The sequence below is a fragment of the Apodemus sylvaticus genome, chromosome 3 (assembly GCF_947179515.1).
Source record: "Apodemus sylvaticus chromosome 3, mApoSyl1.1, whole genome shotgun sequence".
Lineage (NCBI taxonomy): Eukaryota > Metazoa > Chordata > Mammalia > Rodentia > Muridae > Apodemus > Apodemus sylvaticus.
Genome location: NC_067474.1, coordinates 115,681,394 through 115,707,135, shown reverse-complemented (window position 1 = coordinate 115,707,135; position 25,742 = coordinate 115,681,394). Strand labels below are relative to the sequence as shown.

The 25,742-nt window shown below is 45.3% G+C and overlaps 1 protein-coding gene across 2 annotated transcripts in view; it reads right to left on the bottom strand.

The window, feature by feature from the left end:
* Raver2 (ribonucleoprotein, PTB binding 2) overlaps nucleotides 1-25,416 on the bottom strand; it is an 80,817-nt gene extending 55,401 nt beyond the window's left edge. The window contains exon 1 of one of the 2 annotated variants that reach the window (XM_052176844.1): nucleotides 25,076-25,416. In XM_052176844.1, the coding sequence (XP_052032804.1) occupies nucleotides 25,076-25,291 (216 nt within the window). In that variant the 5' untranslated portion in view covers nucleotides 25,292-25,416. The remainder of the gene's footprint in view (nucleotides 1-25,075) is intronic. The other variant, XM_052176843.1, reaches the window with a different exon arrangement.
* Between the last annotated feature and the right edge of the window lie 326 nt (nucleotides 25,417-25,742).

Below are 25,742 nucleotides of genomic sequence, written 5' to 3'. Positions count from 1 at the left end.
TGTGATTTTGTTTGTTTGCTTCAAATCTTTTTAAGAAAAGCTTTGGGGCCAGCAAGATGGCTGAATGAGTAAAGATTTGGCCACCAAGCCTGAGGCCTGAGATTAGTGTGTGGGACCAATAAGTGCGGAGACACTCCAGTCACATGCATACCAGTCTGTCTGTCTGTCTGTCTCTCTCTCTCACACACACAGACAGACAGACACAGACACACACACACAGACACGCACATACACACAAATGTAGTAATTTATTTTTTAAAAAGGCTTTCACAGATCAAAGTATGCTCTAATAAAGTACACTATTTTAAAATCCCACTAATTTGGATTAAAAGAAGAGAACATGGGGCCGTCGAACATGGCTCAGTAGGCAAGCGCGCTTGCTGCCAAGGCTGACAACCTGAGTTCAATCCCTAGGACTCAGAGGATGGAAGGAGAGAACAGACTCTCTCAGGTTATCTTGTGACCTGTACTTGCAGACACAGACAGACGTAAAAAGAAACTTAAAAGAACAAATGTGTTGCTATAAATTGTAAACTGGAAAATAGCAATATGACCTATGAAGTGGATCTAGCTAGTCCTCGTCTCTCTGTAGCTGGGTCCAGACAAGAGGTTGTTGTACATTTACAAGGAATAATCAGGTTATGCTTTCTTTCTTTCTTTTTTTTTTTTTTTTTTGAGACAGGGTTTCTCTGTGTAGCCCTGGCTGTCCTGGAACTCACTCTGTAGACCAGACTGGCCTCGAACTCAGAAATCCGCCTGCCTCTGCCTCCCAAGTGCTGGGATTAAAGGTATGCGCCACCACCACCCCGCCCAGGTGATGCTTTCTAAAATCACCTGGACCTTGATGCTGAAACTTGCTACTATATCTCTAATGCCTGGCTGTTTTCCTGGCCAATGTTATTTTGCTATTTATAAACTATTGCATTCTTGTAAATGCTACACATCCACTGGCATTTAGACACCAAAGATCCTACAGGAGAGAAACTCGTGTGTGTGTGTGTGTGTGTGTGTGTGTGTGCCTGGCTGACCTAAGACTTGCTACATTGCTACATAGACTAGTCTGGCTGCTGGCCGGCATCTGTCCTCCTGACTCTGCCTCCCAAGTGCTGGGATTCCAGGCTTACACCACCATGGTCAGCTGCAAGTGATTAAATTCACAAGAAGCTGAAGAATGCGGTGAGCTACATCCTCATCCACAGCTTATGTAGGTCCTGCTGAGCCACATTCTTTCCATGTTCAGTGTTAGCTGAGACTCAAGTGTCGTCGATTTGTGGATACAAAACTGTGGCCCTCTGTGGTCTTAATTTGTATCCTGTGGGTAAGTGAGGCACGGCAACTGCTGACTTTGGGTGTCAGTTTAACTTCAATATGCAGTGACTGAAGCAAATATGAACCCAGTGTTGCTAAAAATATTTTATACATGTGGGTAGTATCGATCACCAGCTACTTCAGGAAAAGAGACCTCCCATGCAGTGGTGAACCTCATCCCAGTAATGAAGGTTTAACAGGCAAACCTACGGCTTCCCAATGAAGACGCCACGCTCAGGACTGTAGCACCCAGCCTTGCCCTGCCAGGTTCTTAGCCTGTAGGTGTGCCTTACAGCTTTAGGATGTGGCAGCTGGCAACCATGGAGTCAATTAGTCAAATCTTTGTTAATCATGTTTTTCTTGAAAATTGATTTTTTTCTTATAATATATTATGCTTATGGTTTCCCCTTTACTCCTCCCTGTTCCTCCCCACCCCCCTTCCATTAGCACCCAGACCTTTCTGTCTCTTGTAATAAAAGAAATGGATATCTAAAGAATAATAATAAAACAAAAATAAACAAATTAGAATAAGGCAAAACTACCAAACAAGAAAAACCCAAAGAAAAAGCACAAGAAATACATATAAATGCAGACACACGTGTTTGCATACACAGGATCCCATAAAATCTTAAAGCTGGAAGCTATATCATAGGCACAAAGGACCTGTTAAGGTTAGAAAAAAAATGACATTATAAGACAAAGAACCTCCAAATATGCCACTGAGTCTCGTTTGTGTTGGCTATCTAAGGCTGGGACCTACCTTTGAGAGGTCTGTTTTCCCGGTGAAACTCCCTTGGAGAAAAAATATTTCGTTTGCAAGTAGCGATCTGTTAAAGCCAGGGGCCATCTGGGTCAGGGATGGGGAGTTTGTCCACCTCTTTCATTTTTCTCAGATCTCCAACTTTATCTGGTACAGATCTGTGCAGGCCCTGAACATACCTCCCATCTCTGTGCCAGCCCTGTGTGTCTGGAAGGCACCACCATCCCCTCTGGCTCTTACACTCTTTCTGTCTCCTCTTCCTCAGAGGCCCCTGAGCCCTTGAGGGGGTGTGGGGATGTGGTGGAGACATCCTTTTTAGGGCCGAGTGTTCCAAGGTCTCTTGCTCTGCCTATTACCTGGCTGTGGGTGTCTGTATTTGCTCCCATCTGCCTCAGGAGGAAGCTCCTCTGATGATGGCTGAGCAAGGCAAGGATCTACGAGTCCACGGAATGTCATTAGGAAGCCTTTGATTGCTGTGTTCCTTTAGCAGAACAATAGTTTTTGGTTCCCCCAGGTCCTTGGCCCACCTAGTCTCTTGGTCGCCGCCACCCAAGGAGTGTTAGGTATGGGTGCCATCTCACGGAATGGGTGGCTTTAATTCAAACCAGATGTTGGTTGGTTACTCCCACAGACTCTGTCCCACTACTGCACCAGCATATCTTGCAAGCAGATAAGCACTGTACATATAAGGGTTTGCAGCTGGGTTGCTACTTACCCTTCTCCTTTGGTAGCATGCAGAATACCTTCTTGTACCATGAACCCCTCCATATGGATGAAGACTCTAGGTAGGCCCCAGTTCAACCTCTCTTTGCCAGATGAATTGTATAGGCACTGTCTTCAGTTCTTAGTGTCAAATTGTGGAGACTTGGCAGCCTTGGCAATCACCTGGTTGTCTTAAATCAGTGCCTGGTCTGCTGTTGTGTTTAGTTGAGATTTTCAGTGGAGAGAGGCTTTTCCTTTGGACAAAGCCAAATCTATGACTCCTCCCCTTGTGGAGTTTGTGCCTTACACAGTCCTTTTCTGAGCCGGTATGGGGGTGCACAGCCGCAATACCAGCACTCAGGAGGTTGAAACAGAGAGATTGGAAGTTCTAGGTCATCCTTGGCTACGTAGTAAGTTCATTCAAAATCAGCCTGGGCCACATACAACCCTGTCTTTAAACAACAAAAACAAGAGGAGGAGGGGAGGAAGGGGAGGAAGAAAGGGGAGGTAGACAGGAGGATCCGTCCTAACCAAATATCTAAAGTATTTTGTTTTCCACTAATTTTCTTCCTTTTACATTTTAGTTTCTAGTTACTTTAGAGTTATATGTATTTTTAGGGGGAGGAGGGGTTGTTTTTGCTGTTGTTGGTTTTTTGTTTGCTTGTTTGTTTTGTTTTTGTCTGTTTGGTTGGTACTGAGATGGGAGGTCTCACAGCTGAGGCTGGTCTTAAACTCCTGATCCTCATGCCTCAGTTTCCTAAATGGGATGTCAAGCATGACCTTGCAGTTTTCACATAGTATCAAGTAGGAATTTGGCTTATCTTACTTGGGGAATTAATTTCATTTTCTTTCCAGCTGGATAAGCTACTGTCTGGCCCCCACTGAGCGATGGTACAAGTTAGCGCTCACAACACTGTGACAACCCCCAACAGGGAAGACTCAAGAGAGGAATTCTTTCTTTCCTTTGGTTCAGGGTTTTAGAGGGTTCCCCTCAGTCATGGTCAGGAAGGCTTGCTGGGACAGCTCAGTCTACAGTAATGGCAATGTGTGGTTGAGAGTCTTCCCATCATAGGAAGTCAGGAAATAGCATGCACAGGAAGCAGGGCTGGACATAAACTTTAAGGCCGCTCCTTCATGATCTATTTCTGCCAGTGACACTCTCTCTCAACTTCCAGTGTCCAGAACCTCTCAAAATTGTGCCACGAACTGGGAACCAAGTGTTCAAAAAATGTGAGTCTGTGGGGATCTTTTAGATGTAAACCATGACACACTCTCTCTCAGACAACAGCCTGATACACAGTGTGTTATCCTATGTCTCTGTCCCATTGGAGGTCTTGTCAAGCCTGTGCTAACTATATACTCTACTAAATATGTAACTTGAAAAGTCTGTAATTTAGTAGGAAAAAAGATTCCCCTTAATTACTGTTGTTTCTAGTTTGGGGCTCTTTAGAATAAAACTGGGAATAAAAACTCTGAGTAACTATACATGAGACTAAAACTGCTGAATTATATGCATGGGTATTTTATAATTTGAAGCTTTTGTCCCCTCAACAGCTCTTGCTAGAGTCTAATTCCCACTCAGGTATTACAAGAGCAGAAACTTAATCTGATTGTGTTTAGAGGTTGACAAGGGTTATATAAGGTCATCGAGGTGAAGTCCCAGCTATTGAACACTGGTGGATTTGTAGGGGAGTGACCAGGACTCAGAGGATGTGCATGCATGCCTGCTGTCCGCACGGGACACACCCTTGACCTTGGACCAGAACTGTGAAACACGTAATATCATAGCTTGGCCAGACTCTGCCTTTCTTTCTTTCAAAAAAAAAAAAAAAAAAAGGACTATATATAGCTTATGTTTGTCCTCAGTAGAATCTGCCAGTTTCTGAGACCTTTGAAGCCCTTGACACTTTCACTAGTAGACCATGACTGTCAAGTGTTCCAGACCCGAGCCAACAGGGGTATCGCTTGCCACTTTATCCATACTGGTAGGCACACGGGTGGTCAACTGTGCTCTGCATCTGGTTCTCTGGCATGAATAATGGAATCACAGACTGACCCTGCCGTTTATTTATTTGTTCAATGGCTGTGAGCATTTTCCCAACAAAAGTATCTGTTCTATCTATTAGGACGGTTTTTAAACAGGATAATTTGGTTTTTCTAATTTTGTTTTAACACGTGTATATTTTGTGTGAAGAAGAGAAGCCACACCACAGTGCACATGTGGAAGTCAGAGGAGTCAGTTCTCTCCTTCTACCATGTAGAATCTGGGAACTGAACTCAGGTCATCAGGTTTAGTAACAATGTCTTTATCCACAGAGCCATCTTGTCAGCCTTGAATCTTTCTAACTTGTAAAATAGCTTTGGTTTCTTGGACTGTCTGTTTGTATCTCTCTCTCTCTCTCTCTCTCTCTCTCTCCCTCCCTCCCTCCCTCCCTCCCTCCCTCCACAGATACAAACACAAACACAGACACACACACATACTTCTCTCTCTCTCTCTCTCTCTCTCTCTCTCTCTCTCTCTCTCTTTCTCTCTCTCTCTCTTTCTGGAGAAGGGTATGGTAGCATGTGCCTTTATCTGAAGTACCCCAGGAGGCAGGGGAATCTCTGTGAGTTAGAGGATAGCCTGGCCTACATAGTAGGATTCAGGACAGCCAAAGTTACACAACAGAGAGACCCTTTCTCAAAAAATAACCACAATATTGAAAGGAAGGAAGAAAGGAAAGAAGGAAGGAAGGGGGGAGGGAAGAAGGGAGGGAGGGGTAAGGAGGGAGGGAAGTTAGAGAGAGAGAGAGAGAGAGAGAGAGAGAGAGAGAGAGAGAGAGAGAGAGGAGGTGGGTGAGTAGGTCTCACTGTGTAGCCCAGTTTATCTCATTATGTAACTGAGGCTGGTCTCAAATCCTTCTGTCTCAACTTCTCAAAGGCTAGGATTACAGGGGTGAGCTCCCATGCCCAACTTAGAATTTCTTCATAAACTCTGGATACTAGTCTTTTGTCAAATATGAAGGATTTTCTTCTGGACTTTGATATACATGGGTTTTTTTTTTATATTATTATGTCCTTCTGATGAGATATCATTAAGTTTTACCAAGTTCAATCTATCACATTTTCTTTTCTGGAGAATTCTTTGTGTCCTGTTTGAGAAGTCTTTGCCCGCCTCAGGCCACAGAGACATTATTATATCCTAATATTCAACTCAGATTAGGATTCACCTTTGAAGAACTGCTCTGGGTGGCTTTAGGTCGGGGCCAACTTTGGGCAGAAGACCTTCTCACTTCCCTCAGGGCCCTGCCTTGGCCTCACCGGGCTCCTGGATCACCTGCACTCTCCTCTGCTCCACTCATTTATTTATCTTGTTCTTTTTTTCCATCAGTATTACACTATTAAATTACTACAGGTTTATACTAAGTCTTTAAATCTGGTAGTATTGGTCTATGAATGTTTTCTTCACAATTACCTCAGATAGTCTAAGCTCTTTGTATTTCTGTACAAATTTTGGATCAGAACATCAATTTCCAAGAACAAGGCCTGCTAGAGTTTTAAGTGGGGTTGTCTCAAAGACTCCCATGGGTGTTGGAGGCTTGGTTCCCAGCTGGTGCTGCTGGCTGCAGCTGGTGAGGCTCAGAGATGGGGCCTCCTCTGGGAGAGGCTGCTGGGACAAGCCTTTGGAATGTCTACCTTGTCCCTGGTCCCTTGCTGTCCCTACTTCTTAGCTGCCTTACAGTGAGTGGCCTCTTCCCTTAAGCCCTTCCACCATGATTCACCCTGGGCCCAGAAACAAGAGAACCAGCCAAAAGCAGGCAGAAACCTCTGAAACCAAGGCCCGAAACAAAGCTTTCCTGTTTGAAGCTATTTTTCTCAACCTGTGTCTTGTCATAGCAACGAAAAGCCTGGCAGTGCAGATGCCAGGATGGACACTCTGGGAAGAACTCACATGTTTTTTCACTCAAGAAATGCTTATGTTATGCTAGATTTGCTGTTATATAAAATAGGTAGCCAAGTCAAACAGTTTCTGATAACAAATAATGAAAAACTGTATTTTAAACCACTTTGGTATACATATAATTTTACTATTAAAGTCAAAAGAAAAGATGCATACAAATGTGATGGGCGTGTGTTCATTTTCACATACAGAATTAAGGCGTGGCCAAATATTCCATGCTGCGGGACATGATCGTTAACCTTCAGAGTTCAGCAATGCTCTGACCTGCTGTCCATGTTCAGAATGCTACTTTGCATGGGGACACAGTACAACGTGGTGGGTGTTTAGGGCTATCTTACTGTTAGAAATTCTGTCCTGATTCCAACCCAAAATTCTTGGCAAAATGTTTTAATGGAACTCAGCAGCAAATCAATCAGCAATTCTTTGTGTGTGTGTGCACAGGCGTGTGTGGATGTACATGGAGGTGCATGTATGTATAGAAGCCAGAGGCTAATGTCAAGCATATTCCTTAGCCACTTTTTTTATGTCCACATATATGTGCCTACATGAATTGATATGTGTCAAGTGTGCAAGAGCCAGACGTGACCAGAAGAAGTGTCAGATCCCCTCGAACTGGAGTTACAGACAGGTGTGAGCTGCTTTGCAGATGCTGAGACCAGAACCCAAGTCTTCTGCAAGAGTACTAAACAGTCCTAATTGCTGAGCTATATCTCTCCAGCCCCCTCCACCCTTTTTTCCCCCAGTGGTTGTCTTAGTTAGGGTTTTATTGCTATGGAGAGACACAGGCCACTCTTATAAAGAGTTTAATTGGGGCTGGCTTACAGTGTCAGAGGTTAGTCTAATATCATCATATCATAGTGGCAGCACACAAGCAGACATGGTGCTGGAAAAGGAACAGAGAATTCTACATCTTGCTCAGAAGGCAGCCAGGACACTGTGTTCTGCATTGAGCTGAACTTGAGCATATATGAGACCTCAAAGCCCCACCTCCTCAGTGACACACTTCCTCTAACAAGGCCACACCTCCTCCAGTAAGGCCACACCTCCTAGTAGTGTCCCTCCCTATAGAATTCAAGTCATGAATCTATGAAGCCAAACTTATTCTAACAACCACAATGGTAAAAAAAACAAAACAAAACAAACAAACAAACAAAAAACCAGTGTCTTTAGAACTCTCTGCTGGACTCTGTTTAGTTGAACCCAACTTCGCTGACAGCATCCAGAGCATCATAATCAGGAGGCAGCCGAACATAAGCTTTCTCCTCTCCATCAGGTCTTATCAGGGTACTGACTCTGGCCACATCAACTACATAGTTTCTTCATGGCCTGTTTGATCTGGTGCCTGTTGGCTTTGCCATCCACAGTGGACTTAAGTGTGCTGTTTCTTCTATCTGCGCTGTGGCTGAGTCAGTGTTCAGAGGAGAGACGATGATGTCGCAGTCAGCTTGTTTCTCCTGGGCGTGCTTTTACAAGAGCATTTGTGCTGCCTCTGGAACAGCAGGGTCTTGGGAAAAGTAGGTAACATGCAGATCTTCACTCAGTGGCTGCAGACAGCTCTCAGCACTGCCTTCTTGGGTTTCAAGGCCTTGGCATTGGCTTTGGGAGGGGCAAGGGATTCCTTCTTCGCTTCAAGAGCCATTTTGATGAACAACCCCACATTATTATTATTATTAAACAAGTATTATATTATAAATATATTATATTATTATTAAACAAAGGTTCTCACTCAGTATGGTGTTTACTAACTGGCCAGACTAGTGGACCAGCAAGTCATAGGATTCTGTCTCAGCCCTGCCATGCCCACCCCCTGCTAGGATCACAGCTGCATGTCATTACATCTAGCTTCTTACTTGATTGTTGAGGATCCAAACTCAGGTCCTAAAGCTTCTACAACAAACACTTTACTGTCTTACCCATCTCCACAGCCCCCAATCAGCAATTCTGAAAATTAAACAATCTAACACAATAAAGTCCCCAGATCTACTAACCTGACACTTAGGTGCTGAGAAATGATATTGGAAAACATTAAAAGTCTTATATTTAGACAGGGTACTTGAGAGCTGTCTACCTTGGCTTTCTGTTTGCTTTGTTTTTTAAACATTTTATTCTGTTATCTGTTTGTTTGTTTGTTTGTTTGTTTATGGGGGTGCCATAGCATGGGTGGGGAGGTCAGAAGACAACCTGTGAATTAATTCTCTCCCATCATGTGGATGCTGGAGCTAGAATTCAGGTCACCAGGCTTTGCAGCAAGTGCATCTAGATCCCCACTAAATCATCTCACTGACCTTGTTCCAACTTGAGGCAGAGTCTCTCTCTCTGGAACCTGGGGCTCAGTGATGATGGGTTATAATGGCTAGACAGTGCACCTCAGGGATCTTCCTGTCTCAACTTCCCCAGTGCTGGGACTATTAGCAAATGTCACATACCTGACTTCTTATGTACATGCACACACACACACATACACACACACCACGAATGCACGTACACACCTACGTATGGACAGTGTTTTGATTAATCTCATGACCACAGCAGCTAGATTTTCAAATCTAGACTTTAAAGCTGGGGACCTATCTGGAAGTCAGGCCTAGATGTAAATGACTTGCTCAAAGGGCATGGGATAGAACTGGGATTTCATTCTGGCTGGCAGAACTCATAGCAAACACGGTGATCTACTATATCATGGTATCTTCAGTGTCTTTGAAGGATAAACCCATAAAATCAGGAAACACTCAACCCATCACATTCCCAGAGCCTGCTGCATCACTGACCCGCTAGCCTCATGATAGAGATCAGGGTAGAAACAGGGTCAGGATGTCCACCATGCAAATTCCCTGGAGGCAAAACTAATAAAACAAAGTCACTTGGTTCTGGCAGCTAAATGCCTGGTCATGTCACTCCCTTAAAATAAACACCCACAGCTTAATTTGGCTGATAAACTCTTCATCAGTTAGGTCTTGCCTGACTAAAGGTCTCAGCCTGACATTTTGTTATTACCCATTTCAACTCTATGCCTTGGCCACAGTGGACCAACTCTGGCCATTTTTTTTCTTTTTTGGTCTTTAGAGAACTTCATGGTAGATTCAGGTATGCATGCTCTTTTTTTAATGTATTCTTTTGGGGAGAGGTGGTAGTAGTGGTATGTGAGTGTGCAAGCTTGTGCATATGTGGGTGTGCATACTCATGTGCATGTGTGTGGACACCAGAGCAGCACATTAGAGTCCTCCCCTCCTCTCCACCTTATCGGTTGCAGACAGGGTCCCTCACTGAACCAGAAGCTCGCTGCTTCAGCCAGGCTGGCCGGCCAGGGAGCTCTGGGGAGTCACTTGTCCCCACTCCCCAGTGTTAATGTTCCGGCCATGGCCAGCTTTCCACATGGGTGTGGGAGATTTGAACCCAGGTCCTCATGCTTGCAGAACAGCACACTCTCCTACCAAGCCTTCTCCTTATCCCTGCAATTTGTTTACTCTAAATCAACTTTTCCGAAACAAAAGAGGAACCATTTAAAACCCCTACTACCCAAATCTAAGACAACAGAGACATCAAAGTAATTATAGGAATGGATTATAAGCCTCTGAACAGAATAGGAAACGAGAGTCTGTACTAATGAAATTAGTAACCAAACACATTTGAATGCGTCAAAAGGAATGGGATGGCTCACCTCAAAAATATCTTCCTGAACATCTTTATCATTCCTAAAGGGACACTCTCATAGCCTGGAAGACTCTACTTGAATCAAAGTGAATCAAAGTAACTCAAACACGGTGTAATCAACAGGGGAGCAGATTTTACAATGTGCACCACCATTTACATTACTACCTTATGACCTTACGATCAACGATACACACCTGCCAAAGATGCATAGCTCTAATCAAGAGGGAACGCCACATATTCCCAAACTGAAGAACAGTCTGCACAGCCTGTGAGCTTCGAAAAGGGTCCATGGACAGTCTGGAGCAGTGCTTTCAGACTGAAGGAGACCCAGGAGGCAGAGTGATTCAGCATAGGAAGTGACTGAGCTGTGCGAACTTTCACTACAAAGGGCATGATGGGCAGCTGGCCAGCTGTAGACACAACCTGAGGTTAGGAGGCAGCAGGGCAACCCGGATCATGATGGTGGTATGGTTACGTCCATGATACATCAACTTATAAGAAGTACAGTCATGCATCATATATCTACGTAGTCAAACATAGTATGTAACAACCGTGGTCCCTTAAGACTGCAAGGAGGGCAGCCTGGCTGTGGTGGCGCACGCCTGTAATCCCAGCACTCTGGGAGGCAGAGGCAGGTGGATTTCTGAGTTCGAGGCCAGCCTGGTCTACAGAGTGAGTTCCAGGATAGCCAGGGCTACACAGAGAAACCCTGTCTCGAAAAACCAAATCCAAAAAAAAAAAAAAAAAAATACTGCAAGGAGGGGGTGAGAGTTCCTATTACATGCCAGCCTGATAGCAGAGGCAAGGTGGAATCACACAGCAACGCTCACACCTCCATGGTGACGCTGGTGTAAACACACCTAGAGTCATATTAAAGTACAGACGGTATTCGGATAGACTACATAGTAAATGACACTTGCAGCTAATCGTCAACAGCTGCTTTACTGGTCTTTGTATTCAGTACCGCATCCTTTCAAGCATTATACAGATCTCTCTGCTTATAAAACAGTTTACTACAAAGCAACATGGCATCCTGAGGCAGCAGTAGTCTCACGTGTTGACTCCCAGCAGCAGGGGGGCATCTGCAGTGACTGACCTCCATCGCAGAGGTCTGTATGAGTGCATAACATGGGACCTACACACTGGCAACAGCGCTGAAGCAGATCTCCCAATGCACGCCCCTCATTAAGCGGTAAATGACTGGCGCTGGAGTGGGTGTGCACTGGGCCGTGCGCATTCCAGCAGCTCAGGGAAGTAAAATCCTCCGAGCTGTACTCACAGCCTCACTCTGCACGGCTGAAAGCTTATTTCAAAATCTAAAGCTCTCAGGTGTCACACATTCCTGTAAGACCCACCACTTTCTCTCCAGCTCAAACTGCAAAAAACTCCCAAAGTCGGGAGCAGAGACTAATTTGGACTTTTCTGTTGTTATTATTAAGTACTTAAACAGGCAGGAAGATCCGAGGTCCAGGAAATAAATGCAGATAATCGCAGTAGCTGGCTGGAGAAAGAAAAACAGAAGGCCCAGTGCAGGGGTAAGGTGGGAGTGCAGGGGTGAGGTGAGCGTGGGGCGGGAGGCAGGGGAGGATTAAAGACGGAGTGCAGGCACAAACAGAGCTTCCGGACGACTCTTACTAGGCTCATAGAGCATTATGGTGGAAACAAATGTTTAACAAAGAAAATGAGAAAGTTGGAGAGGGAACAGTTCACAATCTGCATTAACCATGTACAAGAGGACGGAACAGTGCCTAGAAAAGACATTCAGGGGCTCACGAGAGTTGCAGTCCCCAAATCCATAAAAAAAAAAATAGAAAAACCATTTTTAAATCAAGAAATACTAAGATAAAGTTCTTGACACATTGAAAGAAACAAACTTCCGTCAATCTGTGTATGTGTGAATGTGCGCTCGTGTGTGTGTGTGTGTGTGTGTGTGTGTGTAGGTGTGAATGTATGTGGGGGGGTATGTACGTGTGTGTGTGTGTGTGTGTGTGTGTGTGTGTGCAGGTGTGAATGCATATGCGAATGGGTGTGCGAGTATGAACATATGAATGTATGAATATATGAATATATGTACGCAGGTGTGCATGTGTGTTCAGGTATCAATGTGTGTACTGTGGGGGGGGCAGGTGTGCATGCACTGTGCATATGCATGCATGCAGAGGCCAGAGAGATGACCATAGGTTTCTACCTCAGTTGCTCTCCATTTTATTTTATTTTATCTTATTGTATTTTGGCAGTGTCTCCCAGTAAACCCAGAGCTTACTTGAGCCAGCCCGCAGGGACCCTCCGATCTCTGTCTCCCCAGCACCAGGACAACAAGTACACACCGCAATCAGCTTTCTATGTGGGTGCCAAGCTCTGAGCCTTGGGCTCTCACAGGTACATGGCAAGAGGCACACCGTGTGAGCCGTGCTCCTAGCTCCTCAGTTCCTTACTTCACCTTATCTGATATGTTCTCATGTGTGAAGCCTCAGCTGGGCCTCCTCTTTCTCGCCCTTCTGAGTCCTGGGCTTACAGGTGTGTGCCGTTACACCCAGCCCAAAATATTCTCTTAAAAGAAAAATTTGGCAAACGTCTGCTCAGGGCCAGCCGCAGTCCCTGCGAGGGATAAACTGTAAGAGCAAACATGAAGGGCTTCATGACTGACATTCTCAAAAAGAATATTAAGGAGTCCAAGTTACATTATCGCCCGGATGAAACACCATCTCCACAGCACACTGATGTGGTTCACCGAGGTTCAGAATGAAAGCTCTTCCCCAGGAGCTGCACGGGAGCTCTGCGCCAGGCGCGGTGGCACAGGCTCTTAATGCCAGGGCTCTGGAGGCTGAAGTGAGAAGGCTGGAAATCTGAGGCCAGCCTGAGGTACTCAGTGAAACCATTTTTTTTTTAAGTAAAAGAGCATGCCAGGCATCGGTGGTGCACCCCTTTAACCTCAGCACCTGGGAAGCAGAGGCAGGTGGAGTTAGAGGCCAGCCTGGTGTACAGAGGGAGTTCTAGGACAGCCAGGGCTACATAGAGAAATCCCACCTTGAAAACAACAACAACAAAAAGAGAGGAGAAAGGAAGTATACTGGCTTTGGGTCACCACACAGCCACGTTCCCCATTGCTGTGATCAAATACCTACCTGACAAGCCACAACTTACGGGAAATAGTGCCTACCGTGGCTCATGACTTGGGGGTACAGATCATCCTGGAGAAGGAAGAGCAGTGGCAGATACTAGGCAGTCTAGTATCTATAAGCTATAAGGTCCACTCCTAGTGACCCACTTCTCTTGAGAGACTCCATCTCCTAAAGGTTGCAGAGCCTTCCAAAACAGCACCACAAGGCCAGAGGACCAAGTGTTCAAACACACGTGGCCCACAGGAGGTATCCTACAACCAAGGCAGAACTCCGTCTAGACTCAAGAGTTGCTACAAGCCATCATCAGAATGGCACGAGCCCAACAACAGCATGTTTCAACCTGGTCTGCAGTCCTCTAGTGAGATCAGCAATAAAGCCACAAGAAACCCGTAACCTCTTGAAATTATATGTGGATTTCTGTGGCTATGAATAATGGCACTTTCTGGAGAGAAGATACAGCTTTCAACAGACTCATAATTGAGTAATTTGAAGTGAATGGGATAATTTCACTGCCAAGAGCTAATACAGTCCCCACTGCATCATGTCTTTGTCCAGCCCTAGGTGAGCTGGACACACTTCAGCATGCAGCACTTCAGATAAAGCAAGCAGGCACGCCTTCTCTGCTCTGCTGTCTCTCATCGGCTTCTGGGTTAAACAGTGTTGACAGAGAGGTAAATAGGATATGATCCTGTCCTTTGAGACACTTACAATAGAGTGTGTGGGAGAGGGCTTAAGGGCATAGCCTTGGCTGAGATAAGAACTTGAGCTTTGGAATCAACCAAGACGTTACCTCTCCACTCTACGCCTAACTAGCTCGGTGGTCTCTGGCACCTTACTCAAGGTTACTTTTCTATTTGTTTTCCTATCAATAAAATGGGAGTAAGAAATGCTGACTGTATAGCCATGGCATGACATTATAATCTATGTAATCTATGATCCAGGTGATGGTAAGCACACACGAAAAATTTTTTAACCTATTGTTATCACAGGTACCCAGAGGAAAGAGATCTCTGAGGGCCTTCTCGATCCTTCGACTAGACTCGGGCTGGGGAGCCATATTTTAAAAGGCAGCAAGGCAAAAGACTGATGGCGTACATTCAGAGAAAATAAATGAGATCATCAGGAAATGTGGGACCATGTCCTAAAGACCAGATCGGAAGGATGGTAAGTTATTAGTCAAAATTGGATCAATGCTCACTATTCAAAGGAAACGCTTTTGATACACTTTATCACAATTAAAACATTTAAAATAAAGGAAATTGCCTGGGGTGGAGTAGGACTCCTCACAGTGGCTCTGGTGAAACAAAAGGTGTTGAAAATGTATTCGAATAAGGACACCAGGCTCAGTGGGGAAAGGTACTTAACTGCCCAGTGCTGGTAAAGGCAGGAGAGAGAGCTGACTCCACAAAAGCCGTCCTCTGACCGCCACATGCACATACACAATCATAATTAATCTGTGTTGTTGTTATCACTAATGGGATGACACAGCGATGAAAAACACTTTCTGCTCTTCCAGAGGATGGAGTTCAGTTCCCAGGACCCACATGAAGCAACTCACAACGTTCTGTGTGTAACTCTAGCTCCAAGGGATCTGATGCCTTTGGCCTCCAGCACCTGCAGTCACACACACATGGGTACATGCAGACACATACCCCTACACATAATGAAAAATAAACTTTTTAATGGTGTGGCTAGAATACCCTGTGTAAATGAGAGATGTCTTCTACAACACCAAAGGATGCAAAGGCTGAGACTTTACGTTTTATTAAACTTCTTCGTTATGTTACTACGCGAAGCAAGAACCAGTCTGAGGAGGCGCTGGGTAGGGGCTCAGTCAGTAAAGCACTTGCCTTGCAAGCACAAAGACCTAAACTTAATCCCTAGAATGTGCATAAAGAAGCCAGGTGTGGTAGCCTGTGTTTGTAATCCCAGCACTAGGGAAGTGGACACAGGTGGATTCCCTGAGGCTCAGTGGCTGGCCGGCCGACTGGTCTAGCCCAGTTGGCAAGTCAATAAGAAACTCTGTCTCAAGAGGTGGACAGAGTAGGTAGTAAACTTTTGAGGTTGCCTTTTTACACCCATGCAAATACATATTCATGTATGTACACACACACACACACACACACCTTTTTTTTTATTCGATATAATTTTTTATTTACATTTCAAATGATTTCCCCTTTTCTAGCCTCCCACTCCCCGAAAGTCCCATAAGCCCCCTTCTCTCCCCCTGTCCTCCCATCCACCCCTTCCCACTTCCCCGTTCTGGTTTTGCCGAATACTGCTTCACTGAGTCTTTCCAGAACAAGGGGCCACTCCTCCTTTCTTCTTGTACCTCATTTGATGTGTGGGTTATGTTTTGGGTATTCCAGTTTTCTAGGTTAATATCCACTTATTAGTGAGTGCATACCATGATTCATCTTTTGAGTCTGGGTTACTTCACTTAGTATGATGTTCTCCAGCTCCATCCATTTGCCTAAGAATTTCATGAATTCATTGTTTCTAATGGCTGAATAGTACTCCATTGTGTAGATATACCACATTTTTTGCATCCACTCTTCTGTTGAGGGATACCTGGGTTCTTTCCAGCATCTGGCAATTATAAATAGGGCTGCTATGAACATAGTAGAGCATGTATCCTTATTACATGGTGGGGAATCCTCTGGGTATATGCCCAGGAGTGGTATAGCAGGATCTTCTGGAAGTGAGGTGCCCAGTTTTCGGAGAAACCGCCAGACTGATTTCCAGAGTGGTCACACACACCTTTTTAAGAGGATCCAAGGAGTGAAACAATGGGAAGAAGACTCAGATAATGATACCCAGAGGGAAGGTCAGCTGTAGGGTCCTTAAAGGACTCCAGCTTAGCTTCTCAGTGTCCTGTCAGTCTTCCTGACATGTGCTCTGTCCTCTGCAAAACATTTCTGCAACTTGTGCCCAGGGCGGAGAAAAAAAAAAAGATTATTTTCCTTAATGAACAATTCCCATGGCTTCTTTAGTTTTAAATTTTTTATTACCTTTTTGTTTGTTTACATTGTGTGTGTATGTGTGTTCGTGCACATGCATGCACACATGCACAACTTAGAAGAATCAGTTCTTTCCTTCTACCATGTGGATGTCAGTCAAGCTCAGGAGCCCCCAGGTTTCCCCTCTGAGCCACCTCGGCAGCCTGGCTTCTGGGCTGTCCCCTGCTGAACGGATCACTCTGGGGAGGGCACTGCTGGACTGAGATGGGCTGAGGCCCAGTTACTGCCTGTTTTTAACCAGTTCCTCAGGAGGGGGAGGAGCAGGGGGAGGAGCAGAGGGAGGAGCAGGGGGAGGGGGGACCGTCTAAGGCAAACAGAGAGGAAGCCCATCCACACCAGAGAGAGAGGGACAGCTGGGTACTGCTTAGAAAGGCAAGAAAAAAGGGGGTCTCATCTCATTATATGCCTATATATGCATCCTCTTCTCAGCAACAAAACAAAACAGTATTATGCACTGAAATGCAAGTGACTGCGGAAGATGGGGGCCTATAAGAGGAAGGGGCCAGTGGGCGGGACAAGCGGGGAAAGGATAAAGATGGGCGATTATTTGGTTCAATGAATATATACTGATAAAAACAAAAAGTAAGGAACTGCAGAGATTTTTTTTAAAGAGACATCCTACAAAGGATTAAAGAAATCTTGTGGCTAGCCATGGTTCTCTACACCCGAGCCTAAAGGTGACAGAGGGAATGGTCTGATGTCCCAGGTATGTCAGTATACTGGAGATCCACTGGGCAAGTAACAGCTAGTACAGTCAGCCCTCTGTACAGCCAGGTGAGCGTATCTCCTGATGATTCCAGGCAGAGGCAGCCAGGTTACAGAGAACCCTGTAAGCTCAAGCAGCAGTCCTGAGCACAGGCTAGCCTCCAAGAGTGGTAAGAAAGGTTGGGAGCAGAACTTAAGAAGAAGTGCCCAGCCCCTCAGGGCAATCCTGCAGGTAACCATTAATCAGCACCTAAAGGAGAGAGAGCACCAAATGTTCTAGGAAGTCTGATCTCCCCGCCTGCCTCTTAACTTTCCCTCCTGGTGCACACCACCCCTTCCAAGTAAGGCCACTGTGTGTAGGCCACAAAAGCAACCAAATGTATCCAGTGTATTTTCTTCCTTCCTTCTTTCTTATTTTTCTAAGAGTTTATTACTCTTTGGCTTGTCTCTTCCCACCAAGCTAAAGATAGCTAAACATAACTACAGAGAAAAGGGGGGTCCTGGTGAGTTAGCAGCAGGAATCTCTTTGTACGCCACCACCCCAACCAGGGTTGATTTTACTTAGCTTCCAAGCCTCCTGTTAGAGACAACTCCCTGTAATCCATTACCCTCTGGAGGTCTGCCCTCAGACACGGGGGCACCTGTGATTGGTGGCAAGCCTGCTGCTACCCAAAGCTGCTTAGATGCTATTGTGTGACTGTAATCCTACCCAGCTAAAGCAAGCAAATTTAAACAGATGTTCAAATTTGGACCTGCAAACCCAAACATCTCCCAACATATTCCTTCTATGGAAGATGGGATGTAACTGGGAAGAGCCATGTGTAAGAATTAACCTATTTGGTAACAGGAGCATGCTCTCTAGATCACCTGGGGCATGCTCTCTAGATCACCTGGGGCATGCTCTCTAGATCACCTGGGGCATGCTCTCTAGATCACCTGGGACATGCTCTCTAGATCACCTGAGGCATGCTCTCTAGATCACCTGGGACATACTCTCTAGATCACCTGGGGCATGCTCTCTAGATCACCTGGGGCATGCTCTCTAGATCACCTGGGACATGCTCTCTAGATCACCTGAGGCATGCTCTCTAGATCACCTGGGACATACTCTCTAGATCACCTGGGGCATGCTCTCTAGATCACCTGGGACATGCTCTCTAGATCACGATCACCTGGAGTATGCTCTCTAGATCACCTGGGACATGCTCTCTAGATCACCTGGGATATGCTCTCTAGATCACCTGGGATATGCTCTCTAGATCACCTGGGACATGCTCTCTAGATCACCTGGAGTATGCTCTCTAGATCACCTGGAGTATGCTCTCTAGATCACCTGGGGCATGCTCTCTAGATCACCTGGGACATGCTCTCTAGATCACCTGAGACATGCTCTCTAGATCACCTGGGACATGCTCTCTAGATCACCTGGGGCATGCTCTCTAGAATATCTGGAGCATGCTCTCTAGATCACCTGGGACATGCTCTCTAGATCACCTGAGACATGCTCTCTAGATCACCTGGGGAATGTTCTCTAGATCACCTGGGGCATGCTCTCTAGATCACCTGAGACATGCTCTCTAGATCACCTGAGACATGCTCTCTAGATCACCTGGGACATGCTCTCTAGATCACCTGGGGCATGCTCTCTAGATCACCTGGGGCATGCTCTCTAGATCACCTGGTGTATGCTCTCTTGATTATGAGAGGCTTTTGGCACATGCTCTTAACAGAGCACTGTGATGCAGGCCCCAAAATACTGTTCTAGAATTCGGCCTCAACAGCACAGCATTTCTGAAACACTTTCCGAGGATGTCTGCCAACACTCAAAACTTGAGGAGGCTATGGTGTTCCAGAAATACAGAAGTGTGTCTCTTTGTTTTTGGTGGCCTTGTTACACTGGGAATGGAGTGACGAACACCAAGCAGCTAGAGCTGACAAGTTAACTCTGCTTAGTGACATTAGAAAAGGGAATGTAACACAATGTTCAGATAACAATAAATATGTAACTTAGAGAAATACAATATTTTTAAATACTGAAGTTTTTTACTGTTTGTGTGTTTGCCTGTGTGTTTGTGTGTGCACGCATGTGCACGCATGCATACGCCAAGTGCATGCCTCATGCCTGACTAAGCTAAAAGAGGATATAAGGGATTGGAGTTATGAATGGTTGCCTAGAATCCAGGGCAGGACTAATGGGAATGGATGGATCTACAAAAGTCATCTTGGACTTCCATCCTACCATGTCAGACTATTCAGAGGTCATAGCTATGAGGCTGGAGGGATGGATCCGCAGCTAAAAACACTTGTTGCTCTCACGGAGAACTTGGTTTCTGGCACCTTCACGGCAGCTTACAACCAACCGCCTGTAACTTCAGTTCCAGACATTCCAACACCTCTTGCTGGCCTCCATGGGCACCGGGAACATACACAGAGCACACAGATGCATGTGAGCAAACATACACTAAAGTAAAAATAATAAAACAACAATAAAAGAACAGGAACTGTGGAAAGCCATAGGGTAAAAAATGTATACTTTCTGTAAGTGTCAAATCTCAGGGGAAAAAGGGCATTTTGTGATAAGGTTACTCTAAATCACTTTTAAATTCAGTGGTCCTGGTAGAACATACAATGGGAAATTTTCAGAGAAAACACAAAACTTTGCCCAGCTTCCCTCTCACGGTCTAAATGTCACTGTTTAGTAACAAACGGTTTAGGCACTGGTCCTGGGAAGACAAGCCAATGGTTTTCTGTTGGATCATTGTTTTCCTTTTTCATGTGTGTATGTATGTTCAGGTGCATGTGAAATGTATAGACATGCTTGTGGAGGCGTGAAGTTGACCCTGAATGTCTTCCGTTATTGTCACTCTATTTACCGAGGAAGGAGCTTTGGCTAGACCTGGAGCTCAATTCAGTTAGCCAGCCTGCCCTGGGGACCCTGTGTTACCCTCTCCTGAGTGCTCAGCTACATGGCTTTGGGTTCAAAGGATTCGAGCTGCAGGCCTCAAGCTTGCACAGCAAGCGCACTATCCCACAAACCAGCTCCCCAGCCCAAGATTTGCTACTTCTTATTTTTTTAAACAAGAAAGGGAGATGGGATTTCTCTCAAGTGACACAGTGATACTGTACAAAGGATAGGCTAAGATATAAGACTTGGGAAGGACCACAGGAAGTGACAAACTGCAAAGTTATAACTATCTCTTCAAAAGGTAAAGAGACCTGATCCAAAGCTGGGACTGGGTAAACAAGAGAGCCAAGACGATTGCAGAAAGTTACAGAGGCAGACCAGAGAGGGTCTGACTGGCTGCACACTAATATTAACATAAAGACTTTAATATGCGTATATGTATGTGTGCTTGTGTATACTATTTATATTTTATTTTCCCCAGTACTGGGGATCAAACCCAGACATTTGTTAGACAAGTACCCTGCCACTAAGGTATAATCCCAGCTCTATCTGTCTTTACATTTTAATTGTGAGATAGGATCTCACTAAGTTGCCCAGGGACCTGAAACTTGTTCTGTAGCCTTGGAAGGTCTTATACTTAAAGTGCTTCTGCCTCAGCTTCCCAAGGAGCTCGTGTCACAGGCCTGTGCCATTAGGTCCAGCAAGATTTTATAGTTTGTATTTCCATAAGGTATTTCATGCATGTACTTCTAAAAGTTTCACTTTAAAAATACTTTCTATAAATATTTAAGTCACAGAAACTGTGAAGCTGTAGGCTGTCATTGTAAATGTTATACAAATATGTGAAAGAAATTCAAATTTTATTTTAAAGAGCTATGTCTAAGAAGAAATCTCCCAGAGGCCGGAGAACTAGCTCAGTCAGAAAAGTGCTTGCTATTTCAATCCTAAAATGTCAGACCGATTCTTGTGATCCCAGTGTTGGAGAGGTGTAGTCAGGAGGACACTGGGGCTGGCTGGCCAGGGAGCCCAAACTAATGGTTGATCTCCTGACCAATGAGAAGAGATGGATGTGGAGGAGGGGCTGGAGAGACAGCTAAGGAGTGTGAGCACTTGGTGCTCTTGTAGAGGACTGGGGTTCAGTTTCCAGCACCCACCCTGAGGCCAATTCAGAATTAATTCCAGTGCCGGGGTAACCCTCCTCAGATCTCTGTGGGCATCAGGCATACACATGACATGCATACATAAACATTGGCAAAATTCCCATTCACATAAAATACAAAATAATTAAATCTAAAAAAAAAAAAATTCAAAGTTGAAAATTAAAGCTGAATGTGTTGGTGGACGCTTTTAACCCCAGTACTCAGGAGGCAGAGGCAGGCAGATTTCTGAGTTCGAGGCCAGCCTACCTACATAGCGAGTTCCAGGACAGCCAGGGCTACACAGAGAACCTGTCTCTAAAACAGAAACAAAAACAATAACTAAAAAGAACCAAAACAAAAACCAAAAAACCAGTGTGTCTGAGGGAGAGCACACATATACAATCACATGCATTCCTGAAGATATCTGAAACTATCATCTGGCCCCCACATACATGTAACATGTTCACATTCACCTGTGAGTACACACATACACACACACACACACACACACACACACGACCATGCATACATATGCACACACATGTTCTAAAAATAAAATATCCATGTTTTTGAAATGTTAAGAACAAATTATAAGGCTACTATTAACCAAGTACCAGACAGTAGCTTCTCTACGTTTGACAATTTGAAAACTAGTCCTTAGGCATATTACTTTTTTTGTCAACTTAACACAAGCTAGGCTCATCTAGGAGGAAGGAACATCAATTAAGGAACTGCCTCCATTGGCCCGTGGGCACGTCTTGATTAATGATTGACACGGGAAAGCCCAGATCACTGTGGGTGGTGCCACTCCTGGGCAAGTGGTCCTGAGTTGTAGAAGAACACAGGCTGAGCGAGCCATAGGGAGCGAGACGGTAAGCAGTGTTCCTGGGGCCTCCGCTCCAGTTCCTGCCTCCAGGTTCCTGCCCTGGCTTCCCATAATGATGGACAATAAACTGTAAACTGAAATAAACCCTGTAAACTGGAAAAAAAAAAAACTTTTGTTTTTTCTTTCGGATGTGTTTTCTATCACAGTAACAACAGAAAGCCAACTAGGACAGCCCTTAATATGATCTTTTAAAATAAATGAGTGAACACACGAACTCATCTAGAAACAGAGTATTTCATATATCTGATTAATAATTAAACACAATATTTTTATAATAGTTAAGAATGTAGTTTCAGTTCAGGCAATATAATCTTTCCTGATGAAAAGATATAAAATAAAGCTAAACTTTGATTAGTAAGTTGAAAACAAAATATAGTCACTAAGGAAAAATCAGTCATTGTGAAAGGAAGTTAAAGACACAACCCAAAAGAAAAAAGAGGTCATAACTGAAGATATTCATGAAAATACAACATAGAAAATTAATTTTATTAGACAAGTAAAAACATACATTATTACATAAAAATAATCTACTGGACTTCCTTTTTGTTATCTTTTGGAAGTTAACATACTTACACTTAATTTACTTACTTATGTAACACTGCCATTTTTAGTTATGAACAGGAACAGAAAACTGACAAAGCTAATACAAGTACTGAGGTCGAGGGGGCTTGTGGGAGGGACAAAGAGAGGTTCCAACACACTTCATGTGGAATCTAAGACTGATCTGTTTAGATTTCAGAACTGTGTATCAGAACTATGGAAACATTCTACCCATTACTAGGGAAAAGAAGGATGACAGGATGGTCAGGAGACCTTTGCTTCTTCACTGACTGGCAGCTCTGTTTCAACTTTGAGTAAATCTCTCCAGTTCTTTGGGGGGGGGGGGGCATAAGAATTGAGCTTGGTGCAAAATTTAAATGACTTTTCGGAGACAGCTTAAATCAATTTTATTTGCTAGTTTATGCAAATAAACTAGCAACTTTTTTTTACAGAAAAATCCTGAAATGTAGAGTAACTGTAAGTTTAAAACAGGGGAAAAAATATGTCCCTACCCCCAAACAATCACAGATGTAAGTCTCTGAAAGCCTTCTGTCAGCATATAGATGAGGTAGTATTGAAATAGTTCCTAAGACCCTTGGGTTTCTTTTCTACCTCTTTTGGGAACAGAAATGCAAAAGATAACAGGGAAGCAAGAACATACTGAACTGCCTTGAATTTGCATTAAGTGTTTTTAGACTTCATGCAGGGAAATGTTACAACAGAAATAGCTGACATTCTGCAAAGGAAATCCAGACACTTCTCCATCTTCTGCTAAATTGTCTATCACAGAGTCGATACTTCTTTAATTTGTTTTGTAGCAATGCCATCTGCTTCTCCCAAGCCCCCCTCCCCCCCACCCCCAGAGCTCCATGGAGACCTTAGCCATTCATAAGCAGGAAGGCTGTTTTTCCAATGTAAGGACCTTCGGGTGGCAACACAGAAACCATCTGACTGAGAGAAATAGGCACTGTGGCCCATCTTAAATTGAATGATGAGATGCCACCACCTAAATACCTTATGAGGTTGTAGGCTCATGTTTATTGATTCTACATAAAGTCTACCAATGGGAATGAGATAGGCACTGTCATCGTCTATAAGTCACAGAGGACATGCAACTGTCACTAACCAGTCCTCTTGCAACTCTGTATGAACCACAAAAGGAATTTCATAAATCTGCAGAATATGGATTTATGAAATTCCTTTCGTGGTCCTACTTATCAAGGAAGAGCATCACATTTAGTTTACATATCCAAATACCTATATATGAAATGTACAAGCATCTGCACTTGTAGGAAACCTAAAGAATGCTACATTGTTTCATATTTTTGATAAAAACAAAAACAAAAACAAATGCATGTGCATACTTGTGCACAAGAAAAGGAAGAAAGACATCTGGGGGGGGTGTTATAGTTCGGGTGGTAGAGTGTTGCATGCATTCATGAAGTCTTGGAGTAATAAACACACACACACACACACTCGTGTGCGCGCAGGACTGTTTTGCCGAGACTGTGTTACACACCTGAATTCCTAGCAGATGGTAGGTGGAGAATGGAGGATCAGAAATTCAAGGCCTGCCTGGGAATACTTGGCATGCTATCTCAAAGAAAGAAAGGAGGGGAAATGAGGGAAAGACAGAGAGAAAAAATGGGAAGAACTATGAATGAGAATGAATGAATATGAATCCCAGGAAAATCCTCCAAATTCTCTAGCGCTCGACTTTAACTTTTGCAATCAGGAAAAAAAGTTAAATCGACTCAGGGTTTCTAATCCAAGAGCAACAGTTAATCTGGATTAAAGACGGCGAGCTGCTTAGCTTTAAACTCCGCACAAGTCCTGAGAAACAAATCCTGCCATACTTGGTTTGGCAGAAGGCTGTAAGACTCTGCCGGCGCAGTATCAGCCTCTGCTCTATGCGGCCTTAGCAAACCGAGCAAAGTTGTTACATACAAACTTGGTCAAGTGCTTCTGCAGAAGAACTCTCCCAGCTTTCCCGTGACCCCGCCCCCGTGGCAATCCAAGTCCCCAACACCCTAAGCAGGACCCCTTCCCTTCTCGAGGGGCTCCGGAAGCCAGTACCCTAAATCTGAGCTCCTCAGCTCCCCACTACGCGCCTTCTCCTACAACACCGCCTTGGGCTGGAGGGAACACAAAGTACAGATCAGACGTGGCAGCAGCCGCCCCAGAACCCCCTGACCTTGCACGAGCCACTCCGCCTTGCCCAGCCTCAGTTTCCCAACACGCTGCTCTCGCTGGCTGCAGAAGGGCTTCGTCGAGGCAAAGGGCTCTGGGCTCGGCGTACATGCCTTCCTTCTCTCTTAGGCGCTGGGACCAGTACGGACTCCTCCGGGTTGCGGTGTCCCCAAGCCCGGCCCGGTCACCCCGGCCCGGTGCCCATACCTGGGAGCTGCTGTCCTGGGGCAGGTTTTTCACTAGAATTTTCCGCCGGTTGCTCAGCTCCCGTCGCATCCGCTGCAGCCGGGCAGCCACCTCCTGGGGGTGCAGCGCAGCCACCTCCCCAGGGCGCAGCGCGGGCTCCGTGGCCTCCCCCGTCGTCCCAACAGAGGGTCCGGATCCCGAGCCCGCGCCCCCCGCGCCGCCTCCCCGCGCCGCCATCTTCCCGGCGCCCCGCTGCAGACTCCAGAGAGGCCGGAGCGAAGCGGGAGAGAAAGCGGAGAGGCCGCGCGGGGGCGAGGCGGGCCGAACGCGGAGCAAGGGCGCGCGGGCGGGGGAGGCGCCGCAGCCGCCGACGCGGGAGGGGCGGAGCCCGTGACACGCCCTGCCCAGCCACGCCCCTCATGCTCCGCCCCCTCCCCTCAGGACACCTGCGGAATCTAGGATGCGGTGAGGTGGTGGGACTCGAACCCCTACCAACACTGCCCCTAGCTCACCGCGCTCGGCCTCGCCTCTCAAAACCGAGGGCCCCAGATGCCACTGTGCAGCCCAGTGAACTCCTGGCCTCAATTCTGATACATCAAGAAGTGTGCATTTGGCAAAGTTTAAGTTTTTGATGAAAAATAACATATGAGGTTTATCTAAAAAAGATTCTGGGGGAAGGTTTAGTATA